General features: G+C 40.4%; 1 protein-coding gene across 4 annotated transcripts in view; it reads right to left on the bottom strand.

Moving 5' to 3' along the window:
- LOC137656057 (organic cation/carnitine transporter 2-like) overlaps positions 1-12,734 on the bottom strand; it is a 360,410-nt gene that overhangs the window by 125,329 nt on the left and 222,347 nt on the right. For all 4 annotated transcript variants that reach the window (XM_068390251.1, XM_068390235.1, XM_068390241.1 and 1 more), the window contains one exon: positions 11,533-11,720. In XM_068390251.1, the coding sequence (XP_068246352.1) occupies positions 11,533-11,720 (188 nt within the window). The remainder of the gene's footprint in view (positions 1-11,532; positions 11,721-12,734) is intronic.

Below are 12,734 nucleotides of genomic sequence, written 5' to 3'. Positions count from 1 at the left end.
TATCACCTTTTTTGTTTATATACGCCACTAGGATGTTGTTGTTGGATCGTGAGGAGAGCTTGTTGAAGGTCCAACACGCTAGTAGGGCATCAACATTCTTGGTCAATCCATTGCCCTCATGCTAGGTGTTGTAGGAGGTGAGCTCTCCATCCTTCCTTCGAAGCATCCATGAACAACCGAAGTACTGGTGGATACAACAGAGGGGGACAAGCCCCTTAAAAGGTTCACCTCATCCACCCACCATTCAAAATTGAGCTGGAATCCTCCTCTATCAGAACTAATGATAGAGGAGGGTTTCTGCCAGGCAACCAGTATCTCTTCAGATACCATTAAAAAGATCACAGGTGGAGATGACCGTTCAGAATGAGACATTCAAGGAAGGCCAGATAACCCAGCAACTTCTGCCAAAGCTGTGCTGGTAGATAGAGCTATTGAAAGAATGGGAGAAGAGAACCATCTATCGAAAGTATACCAGTTTGTCCAGAGATGAGAAGTCTTTTTCTACAATGGTGTCAAATGTCCATACCTAAGTAAATCAGCCTTTGCTTGGACACTAATACCGATTTCTTACAGTTCACCACGATGCCCAGATTGTGACAGAACAAGAGAAGCTTTTCTCAGTGAATGAGGTCATCCTCTGAGTCTGCCATGATCAACCAATCATGCAGGTAACGCAGAAGACGAATGCTGTTGGCATGCGCCCATGCTGATGCTAAAGTAAAAACTCTGGTGAAAACTTGTGGAGATGTTGAGACCAAAGCAAAGAACTTTGAATTGGCACACACTGCTCGCTATGACAAAATGGAGGTACTTCCTGGAGGTGGAATGGATTGGGATCTGGAAGTACGCATCCTTGAAGTCGAAAATTATCAAGAAGTCTAATGACCTGATTGCCTTCCTGACTGCTGTATGCCGAGTCTCCATCCTGAATGAGGTTTGTAAAACAAACTCGTTCTGGGCTGAGAGGTCTATGACTGATCTCGAGCCTCCAGATGCCTTCTCTACAAGAAAGAGTTGACTAAAGAAGCCTTGGGAGGCATCATTGACCTCTTGGAAAGTACCCTTATACAGCATGGCTCGAATTTCTACCTGAAGGGCTAACTCCTTTGCAGATCCCTAGCAGTAAGACAATGACATCAGTGGGGGTTGAATCAGAAGAGGGTGAGTTGGTGAACAGGAGGTGGTACCTGGACAAAAGAATGTTTACAGTCCACTGTTCAACTCCATGATGCCACCACCTCATCTACAGTATTGAAGGCATCCTCCCACAGGCAGCATTGTAGGAGCATTGCCACCCCTAGTGGAAGAGCTGGACTCGCTTTCCTCTCCCGCATCAGTTGCCCCCTTGGCCCTGTCTAATCTGAAAGGGCTGCTGTTAGTCAAGTTTGTGTGTCTGCCTAGAAAGAATGGACGATCTCGAGTGGCTGTAAGTGGAGGTGGCCTGTTGTCGACAAAAGGACACCGCTTGGTGGAAAAACGAGTCCTGCCTTGCCTTCCTCTACTTTTCAGCATTGCGGAGATTCATAAACTCTCGCCGGACAATCTGCTTGGGGATCTTGGAGACCACGGCGTCATGCCTCTTCAAAACACAGTTCGCCTCCTGTTGACACACTGGTTGGTAAAATATTCAACCACTTTGACCCCAGTCAAGACGACATTCGTAAACACCTTACTGTACTCTTGTCAGGGCCCGTCAAGTCTTCATTATTAGCAGAAAAGCCTATCATACTGAACAAGAGGTCAACCCAAGAAGACACCTGAAGAGTAGCCTTTGCCATGTTCTCCATGTTCATGGCCTCTATTGCTGTGAAAGGGACATACTGTTCTGCCAGACGATCCGCAGTGAAACCTGGAGCCACAGAGGAAACTGCGGGTCCGGGAGGTAAGGGCGAGATATTACTTCCTCTGGAGTTATAAAGTAAGAAGAATCAACCTTGAGAATTTTCCTGCCCTTAGAAACTCCTTCCTTGCAGAAACCTGCAAATCTACCTTATCTAAGGCTTGTGGCCAGACCTGACCACGGAAATTATAGACAAGGTCAGGTGTTGCTAGGTGAATAGCAAAACGGGTCAATAGCCACTTTTTTTTCCCTTAGGAAGAGAGGAAGGGGTCACCCTGAGAACAGTGACTCAGCCCATACAGACAATCAACTGAGGAAACATGGATTCTGACTCACCCTCCTTAGTATCAGTGATGTTAGGAACACTAAGTTGAGGAAGGGCACCATAAGAAGCATCAGTCATGATCGGAGGCAAAGTCCCTCTCCAACACCATACCTGTCCAGTGTAGGGAATAGTGAAGAGACAAATATATCTCATGCAACTGTCTCCTTGAAGAAGACTGAGAATAAGAGGGGCTCTTCCTAGTATCCCTCTTAGAATCAGGTTTGGATACCACGTCATGATCTCCCTGAAAATCCCTTTATGGCATGTGAGAAGATCCCTTCCTCGGTACTGATTGAAGATCCTTACTTTCTCTGAGGTGTGAGCCTTCAGAGAAAGGGGAAAGGGAGTTAGATGGAAAACACCTGGAAAGGGGGTTACATGGAAACCTCCTATCCTCCGAGGCTTCACGGGGACTCAGGATCTGAAAGGAATCTGTCCCATTCTGAAGGACACTGAAGACATTCCCTAATGGGAGCTCTATGATTCCGAGGAGAAAAAGAGCATGATGTCACCACAAATTCAATCGGGAACAATAGATAATTTTAGACAAAAGAAACTACAATGGGTGATCTCGCACAGCAATGGGACAAGGGTCACCCACAGGAGTAACTGGATGACAACAGTCACGACTCTGGTAGTCAGGAAAGTCTATTGGATAGATCTATGGTTGGTCATAACTATAAGTGTGGACTGGAGAGCGTGCACTTTGAGGGGTGCTCGTTGTGGCTCTCACAGTCATCAAGTCTCTCCTTTTAGAGGGTTCATAGTTGCACTCCTTCCTGGATGCAAGCGCTGTAAGGGAATGCCTTGGATCTTGTGAAACAAGTATCTCTGTAACAACAGCAGCACGATGAGGCAAGGCGCATCTAGGTAAGGCAATGTAGCGCATCTGGGAGACGAGTGGCATAGAGCGTCTGGGGGACTAGCTTTGTGGCGTGTCTCGGTGATGATTGGCGTGGCGTGTCTGAGCAATGAGCGGTGTGGAGTATTTAGGCATTGATTAATGTGGCAGGTCTGGGGGACAAGAGGTGTGGCACATCTGTGCGATGACCGGTGTGGCAAGGCACATGATGAGAGCTGGGAGTAATCAACCTGTTCTTATTATGCAAACATTGTTCTAAATAAGTTAAAAAAAAACATTTGAAAAACATTTATTCGACAGGAAAATTGTTAGAATGAAAGTTAATCGGAGTGACAATTATACAAAAATTATAATAATTCAAAAAGCAGAATTCTTTATTCAAACAAATGTAAAAATAATTAAAAGCCAGTACACAAAGGTAAGATAATTATTTGAAATACAAATAACTAAACAGTATTAAAACATATTTATATGGAAAAACATCACTTATAAATTCAAGTTATATGACACAGAGCGCAAATACTCAACTCCCGAATACTTGTTAAAGATTGCCACACATTTTTTTCAGCCTCATTTACATCATGGCATTTCCTGCAGTTCTATATAGTTTGGCTCACTGCTCTTAATTTTGTAATATAAATGTCCTGCAAATCCTGCTCTTTTTCAAAAATGTCTGGTAACTTTAATATTGTTGGATGATGGGATGACAATGACTATAAAAAAAAAGCTCTGTGCCATGCCCCAAGTGCATTGTTAGTATTAGGCAAATGAGTTTTGACTCTCTCAAAGTAGTACCACATACTTGTTTCAAACACAGGACTTTGCCTATGCCATCTTACAGGGTGACCAGTCCATCAGTTTAAAATAATCCAAAACCGGATTCACTATTGAAGGAAATATATCTAAAGCTAGTAATATTTCAAATGATTCAGTAACTTTGTCTAAGGAGACAAAGATTTGGGATAACAATAACATACAAATTCTAAAGGGATTTTGACGAAGGAAAAATCTATTTCTGGGGAGAGACCTGTGACGCCCGGTAATAATGAGTCCTTTACACTTTTCTGATATAAAACTTCCAAATATACCAGAGAAAGATAAAAGCATGGAATGCAGACGTTACTACCCTCGCGCGAGCACCTCGTGGGTGTCGTGTATACATCAGGGGCGTGTGAAAACCACTATTCACAGGCTGTCTTCCATTTAGATAATTCCTTCATCAAAGGGAAGGGCAGTAACAAAGGCCCCAGAAACCACACTTGGACCACGCCCCGTCACCCAACACGAGCGCCCTCTAGGTCATCCTTCTGTTTTGGACTTGCCTGCATAGTCGTATTATTTGTGCTTTCGGTGTTTTTCCCGTGTTGGGCGTTAATTCATCAAGACTGACGCTGCTACTTCACCTTTACCAATGTTAAGTACCATAGTTTGTTTTGACAGTTTTTTTTTCAGTACCGGGCATTTGTGCTTTTCCAGTAATGTGGATTTTAATTTTGGGAGGGGATTGGCCTTCCTCGGTGTCGGCAGCTATGTTGGTTTGGTTCGCTTTGCTAGTATTTCAAGTTAATATTGCCCATCTGGTACTCTGTCATCTAGGTTATATCACTTACGTTTTATGACCATTATTATTATCATTATTTTATTATTGTTTTTACTATGGTATTTTTTTGCTAGCAAGTCCAATTTGGACGAACGAAGAATAACGTTCTTGCCTCTGTTATAGTTTAAGTACATGCCTCGGGAAGGTGGTCATTTTAGACTATATCTTTTTATTTATTTGTTATGTTGTCGTTATTCTTCGTTCTTGGTTATTACAATTTTATCATTATTCTTATATCATATTATTGTGTGCTTTTGGTTCTTTATAATGTAACCATGAGAGCGTGAGCATGGAGTTCTCGGTTTCTGTTACGACAGTTATGAGGTACCCTTTCTCTCGTTTTCTTTCTTAATCTCGGGTAAGGAGAGGTGGATTTCCCGTTTTCCGTTTTATACGCTCAAGAGTTATCCCTGCCTCCTCTTCTTCTCCGGGGTTATGATATTACGTTTGATGGTATTTACGTTTTATTGATGTGGTTACTGTTAATATAGATAGCATTATTAATAGGTTCCGTTAGTGTATGAGTCATTATTTTGGGATCGCTTTATGCCGCTACCCGTAGTTCCGTTCTCTTCGGAGCGTTCACCGCCTTGAGTTATACTCCGCTATAATGGATACTCATTGGGTTGGGAACTAGTCAGATATTTGGATTGCAACGGTGAAACCCGGCACTCAGACTCCGGCTTCGGCCTTATGCACACGAACCTTTTTCATGATAAATCACAATTTCATTATTACGGTCCTTTTTCACCGAATCTCCGGCTTCACCGGAGATTACACAGACGTTCAGCATTGAGGTTAACGTTATCTTACCGCTGGTGTTCACGATTTCACTATTACAGACCTTTGTCATCGGATCTACGGTGTCACCGGAGATCACCCAGACGTTCAGAACCGAGGTTAACGTAATTTTACCGATGAGGTTTATAGGTACATATTACGTGATTACTTGACGTTATTTGTTAATTTATAGCTCTAGCTAGCAATGATAGAGCCATGTTAGACACACAGAATTAATGTTATCCAGTAAAATGGCCTCTCATGGCATGGTTGGTTTCGACCTGGCTTTTTCATTAGAAGGGGCTAGCGTTCGATCCCAAGTACGAAGTAGAAATTTATTCCTATTTGAACACGATGTTGTATGGATATTTATCCCTTATATATATATATATATATATATATATATATATATATATATATATATATATATATATATATATATATATATATATATATATATATATAATTATATGCATAAATATATACTTATATATTATATATATGTACAAATATATGCATATACATATATATTATTGTTGTATAGATACTCTGGTTGATCCCAGCATGTGAATAGGATCACTAACCAGAGTCTCAAGGAACATCCAGACTTATGTCTCCTTTCTTTTACAGAAGGTCCGCCTACATGGTATGGTTCCTGGAGTCATGCACGCTCTGCTACGAGCTGTCCTCCTTACTCCTGAACGATGATGTAAGTTGGTTCTAATTTGTTTCTTTTTGGTATCCTTTGGCGATGATTTAATTTGTTCTTGATATATTTATACATCACTTATTGAGGAGAACGGTCTTCTCCTTCATCACTAATCCCCTCACCTCTTTCAGGATGATGATGAATCTCTCCAGGCCTCTGGACTGTTCCCGGGCTCTACTACTGCGGAAGTTCCATCGGAGACAGCGGCCCCGTTAATTGAGGTGGTTAGAGCAACCATTCCAACATAAGAGGAAGCTTTATTGGAGGGGGACGTGTCCTCTCTAGGGTTGGACGTCGAACCCATGGACGAGCAGGTAGGTGGTGATGAGTTTTGAGCCTTCAGCTTTGCCATTATCTGCGTCACCGGTCCTAGGACCCTCAAAGGATCCTGATGTTCATATTTCTGTCAAAGGATCCTGATGTTCATATTACTTTGCATAAAACCGTGACTGCTAAAAGACGAAGTCCGCTAAGTCCAGGGCTTCGTCAGCGGGTCGTGCTCAGGATCCTTCCTTCCCCGCCGACCTGATCAGGGATATGGTTAAAGAGCAGATACAACACATTCTAGGGCAAGCCAAGGAGCTATGACGGAGCTCAAAGATATGGTGGCGAATCTGATCTGTTCAGGAACTTGGATGTCTCCACCTACAGCCCCAGACACATCGGAGTAACCTCCTTCGATAAAAACAACCCATAGAGATTTGCCTTATATGCTCCATATATAGATGATACCATAACTCTGGATGACATAAGCGTCCGCCTTCTAGAGGACCTAGAATTTACCCTCCGGGACTAGAATTCCCATTCAACAGATTCGTTCATTTGAAAGAGCATGCCTTGGTAGGGTTGGACAAGGTACTGAAGGTAATGGTAATATTTCCTAAAGAGCAGGCCCAAGCTGACTGGGCCAGTACGTTGTCGGTCTGTGGGTACGCTACAGTAATTCCAAGATCACCCCACACAATGGGGCCTATGCCATATTTACAACTGCTCCCATTATTACCTTGCCTATTACGGATAAATTGACAGGTCTTACTATTCAAGCTGTCAAAGAAGGTTCTGCCATGCCTGCTCTTAAATAGACGGACCCCACCTCACGGAGTTCCTAGCCTCGCTTTATCCCACTGAGACCTTGTTTCGGATATTCACGAAGAACCTATCTCTGTCCTACCAAATCGACCTACACGCTTTGTGGTCTGCTCGGGTTAGTTGTAGGAAATACGTTCTGTCTGAGGCCTCTATCAGACATGAACCGAACAGGCTGATAGCTTCCTCCTGCTGGGGTAAAACCCTCTTCCCTCAGGAGGAGGTGAATAAGGTTCGACAAGATGATGCGAGAGCAAACCAAAATTGCAGGTGAGGCGGGGCCTCACTGCCAAAAGGAAGGTCGAGGCCCAAAAGCAAGCTTTCTTCAAGAAGAAGCAGAGATTTACCCCTTACAAGACGAACCGGGGTCACTGCCATCAATCGTCAAATTCTAAAAGCAAATTTGGAATCTGCATCATATTTTACCTCCAGACCACAATCACAAATCTATCGATACAGGCATTGACCTAAGTGAAAAAGACATCCATGATGGGAAGCTGTGTAGAATTATTCTTTAATAGCAGTCATAGTCACAAGTTCAAAATCTGATGTTACTGTTGAAACTTGTAAATTTGGAACCATGACCTAATCTAAGCAAGTTTCTGCCCTTTTATCTAGAAGTAAGTCATAAACTACGGGAATGGTAAAGTTACTCTTCACAGCATGTGCTATATATAATTGTTCAAATAGCCGAGGTACAGTTTTAAATGTCCCATCCACGTGTAAATGTTCACTGTTCTTAAGTATATACAAATTATTTTGAGTTGAAAAAAATAGTATCCTATCATCATAAGGGCCTAAATCCTATAGCAAAAATTGCTCACCTTTTTAATTTTAGTCTAGTCATTAGTGAAAACAATTTCCCATCTATTGAATAGGATTAGTTACATTGTGAATATTTCTTTTCATACGCATTATTGCTGGTAAAGCTTGCAAGGCATTTTCACATAATTACGAAGCACTTTCACTTAATTATAAGGCAGCAATAGAAATGACATAATGAGGGGGATTATGGGTTTCAAAAGCATAATTTTTCCCTCTGTCCATAAAACTACACACTGACATTTACAGCATCACCAGAATGATTACATCCACAAGAAACTGTAATTGTGTGGCTTTTGCAATACAAAGTAAACTTATTGCAGATATCAACTTGTCCTTCATAAATAAAAATCCATCAGCTTTAAGAAATGCCTTGTCTTCATCACTTGAAATGTATTTAACCATATCTGAAGGACTGAAATATTCTGAGGAAATTAAGTCCTTGCCGCCGATAGAGTTTATTATCATTTAAAAAAACTTGAACAATTATTACTTTGAACAATTGACTAGAAGAACAATCTTATTTCAAACAATTTTCTATTCAATTGTTTTTGAATAATTTTCATGATATACCTGCTTCAAACCCCTAACAGGCAGAGAGCAAGCCAATGAAGCATGTGAGGAGGTACAGTGCGCTGGTGCTATGTGCTCTAGAAACAAGGCTCAGGAGAGGAGGGGTTGTCTGGTGGAGACACGCGAGTTTCTTCACGTATGCTCAGGATTATTAGTATGGTCATGCAAGAATGCATGTTGCTCGTCAAGACAAGGATCCAAGTGAGAAGGGAAATACAGGCAGCGAGTGCATCTCAGAGGGAGTGTGTGTGGGAGGCATGTTAACACTAAGGGAACAAGCCGAAGGTGTCCAGCGCCAGAGCAGAAATACTCCGGCACTTCCCTTGAACTAACAACTTCTTGGAAGAAGTACCCTGCAGTCCAAAGAGGGTTCAAATTACTATCAGGGCATCATCAACATGAAGATCAAACAAAGACTCCTCCCGAGGAAGAAGCCCTACCGTTTTTCAAGGGAAAACATGAATGTCTCCCAGCCTCCAGACTTGTCCCAAAGTTAAAGGACCACCTCTCTTCTCCGTATGGCTTAGAGAGGAAACCAATAGGAAGAATCAGAGGAAAGCATATCGGGGTTAGAGGAAGAAGTCAAGATTTTTTTCAACTTCGAGGATGACACCAATGGAGAAAAAACCTTTATAAATCTTTTCTTTCTCATCCTGCCAAATACAATCCACGGGGAGGGTGACCACTCCCGATACTCGTCGCAAAGAGATTCCTTACAGCAGGAGTGTCTTCTACAGGCAAGATACAACAAACCGGGGTCTTTCTCCCTTGCACTCAGAAAGGTGCCAGAACATTTTCCTGACACCACCAGGCAAGTTGGCATAACTGTAAACATTCCCACGGCAGCAATCGCAAACAAGATGGAAAGAAAATGGAAAAGAAATTAAATAATCAAAATACTCCAGCCAGTGGACGAATGTCTGTTCCCACTTACAACCAAAATCAAAATCTTCGAGAGAGCAGGGGAGGGTTGGCTTCCAGCTCCCGGCCAGTAACTACCAACCACTAGCTTACACCTAGTTATAACAGTTTACCAACCGAGTACTCCAGCTTCTCTGATATCTATCCTATTTACGGGACGAAGGTTTGTACTAGAGCAGGAACAAATCTTCATATGGCAAGGGCATGATATAACTCAGCACTGAAAGGTTTACAGGTGTTAACAAAGTTTTACTATTTTACTAATATTACTAATTCAATCATAATTTGTTTAATATTTATAAAGGACTGTATCATATTACAATTTACAGTACATGTATTTTTCATATTGTAGAGTTTACTATAGTACAGAAAAAATATGGTATCCCAATATTGCCAGTATAATAACCCCACACCATATGAACCACGTGCATTCCAAAGAGTGCATATGGAGACTGAAAACTTCAATAGTTCAACAAGATTAGAATAAGATATCTCAAAGGCCTACTGCAGCTCCCAACCCTCCACTGTTATCCATCAGCTGATCCTGCAATCACTAGCCAACTATGCTATGAAGTGACCAGAATTCTTGCATTTAGCTGTTAATTGAATTAGTATTATATATCTTGATATTCTTCACATTTTACCAACCAGTAATTTTAAGTTGTTCTTTTTAAGTTTTACAGTATCTAATTGCCCTAACTTTATTAGTTTGTGGCTATGTATCTTAATTGATGTAATCAATAACCATATGAAGTCTTACAATTGCTTGTTTTTAATGCTTACAGTGCTTTTAAAAAGTTATTAATTTGCATTTAATTTTACTTCCCTTACTGTTAACCACTAACACACTCTTGTTGCACAAATGCATAGGCTATCGAGCAAAATAATGCCGTTTTTTTATAATTAAAATGTCTAACTAACAAACATTATCCATAAAGAATAACGAAAATATCTAATGTGTACTCTTTTATAAAACTAACTATATATCAAATTAAAGGAAAACTTCTTCCTAATTAAATAAAAAAACATTAAGTTAATCTTACAATGTAAGGTAAAACAAGTGGCTCACACCGATCAAACTGCCCATACAGTATTACTGGGATATGATACTAGTATGTTTAACAGTAAATGAGAGGTGTATTTATTCCTATATTTTTAAAACAATTAGACTCATCTAAACTGCCAATGCCAAACATCGAGACTCAATGCTAGTAGTTACTATCGTGACAATAGTGAATCGTCTAGTATCATAAATGTTAACTTTACATTCAAGTTCAGACTGTTACCAGTGGTATGGATTTGCTATCACACTATTTAGTGTACTTACAGATAACATATTCTACATAACCTAATGAAGAGAACAATAATGTAGTAATAAAATAGCAAAGAGAGAGCAAGGCTAACTACCATTCCCGAACATCAATAATGAAAATAAGGAAATCAGTATTCTACGGACAGAAAAATATATGTACCTGTACTTTACTTTCAAAACAAGATTCAGGTCATGTAAATGGAAAAAATACTGCTTTTGAATGAAATTGGGAATCTATGTCCCAGCAGCACCTAACAAATAAAAGTTCCAACAAAGAATACTAATGATGAAAGTACTGGAAACACTAGTCCATGACATTTCCCACTTTCCTGTGTCCCATTTTGACTTGGGTCTTTGGGCTTGATCAAGACCCTCCGTGTAAATATGAATGCACCAAAAATAGTCTAACATTAGAAGACGAATGTTAATATCTAAGCTGTATTGATGGTATTGCGATGTTTGAAGATACAAATGAACAGTAATTTCAGCTTATTTAAAGTAAAAAAAAAAAAAAAAAAATTGAATTGCACGAGAACGGACAGTTAAATTTAAAAACATTATTCTTAAAGAATATTGACAAAGAACAGTGGATAACTGGAAAAGTGACATGGAAGGATAAAATAGTAAATATCGAAGAAAACAAAACAGAGCTATTTGGGAAGCAACATTCTTTTCAATGAATAGACTTGAAGAGGAACTAACCTGAGATTAACACCATTCAGGGAGACACCGTAGTAGGTAGCAGAAGAGGAGAACCAGCAAAACATGACAACGATGGTTAAACGCAAAAGGGGCCATGACTTGAACAGCTTGCAAAAATGAGTTCCAAAGGCCTTTGCATGATTGAGAAGACCTTGGTAACATCCACTGCCAGTGTCTTCATTCAGTTCCTGTTGAAAAAATACCTATTACTATCAATATTACTACTACTTGCTAAGCTACACCCCTAGTTGGAAAAGCAGGATGCTATAAGCCCAGGGGCTCCAACAGGGAAAATAGCCCAGTGAGGAGAGGAAATAAGGAAGAATAAAATATTTAAAGAACAGTAACAACATTTAGATAAATACTTCCTATATAAACTATAAAAACTTTAACAAAACAAGAGAAAGAGAAATATGAAAGAATACTGTGCTTGAGTTTAACCTCAAGCAAGAGAACTCTACCCTAAGACATTGGATGACCATGGTACAGCAGCTATGGCACTGTCCTTCTCCTAGAAAGATGCTTACCACAGCTAAAGAGTCTCCTCTACCGTTACCTAGAGGAAAGTAGACACTGAACTTATTATAGTGTAGTAGTTAATCCCTTGAACAAAGAAGAATTGTTTGGTAATCTCAGTGATGTTAACAAATAAACAATACCCTTTTGATACAGTCAAACCTCTAGCTACAAATGAATCGGCTTACAAAATTTTCACTTCACGAAAGGTTATGCAAAGAATTTTATGACTGGGATCACGAAAAATGTTTCGGACAACGAAAGGCGTACCATATCCGAGACGGATTTAAAATTCGCACTCCCCCAACCAGTAAACTCGCTACGATCCTCCTGCGTTCTTATTAGTTATCTCTCTACTCGGATGCTAGTTACCACCATGAGATCCTGCTCTCCTATTAGTCGGCATTTACTGTACTGTACCCCATCGTGCATCTACGCATCGGTGTTCCTATATCTTCTCCTTCCAGCAACAGTATCGTACACATTGACTTAGTGTTTGTGATTTTGCTTTTGTAACAATTTTACAGTACGTACTGTTATCATGTGTGATACTTACGATATATCATTAGCCATGGGTCCCAAGAAAGTTGCTGATGTCAAAGGAAAAAGAGGATGATGTTTTCCATGGAGATGAAGATGGAAATAATCAAGAAATAAGAGGATGGCATGTGGTTAAGTGTGCTCAG

The sequence above is a fragment of the Palaemon carinicauda genome, chromosome 1 (assembly GCF_036898095.1).
Source record: "Palaemon carinicauda isolate YSFRI2023 chromosome 1, ASM3689809v2, whole genome shotgun sequence".
NCBI lineage: Eukaryota > Metazoa > Arthropoda > Malacostraca > Decapoda > Palaemonidae > Palaemon > Palaemon carinicauda.
Note: the sequence above shows the minus strand (reverse complement) of the source record. Positions and strands in the feature narration are given on the sequence as shown.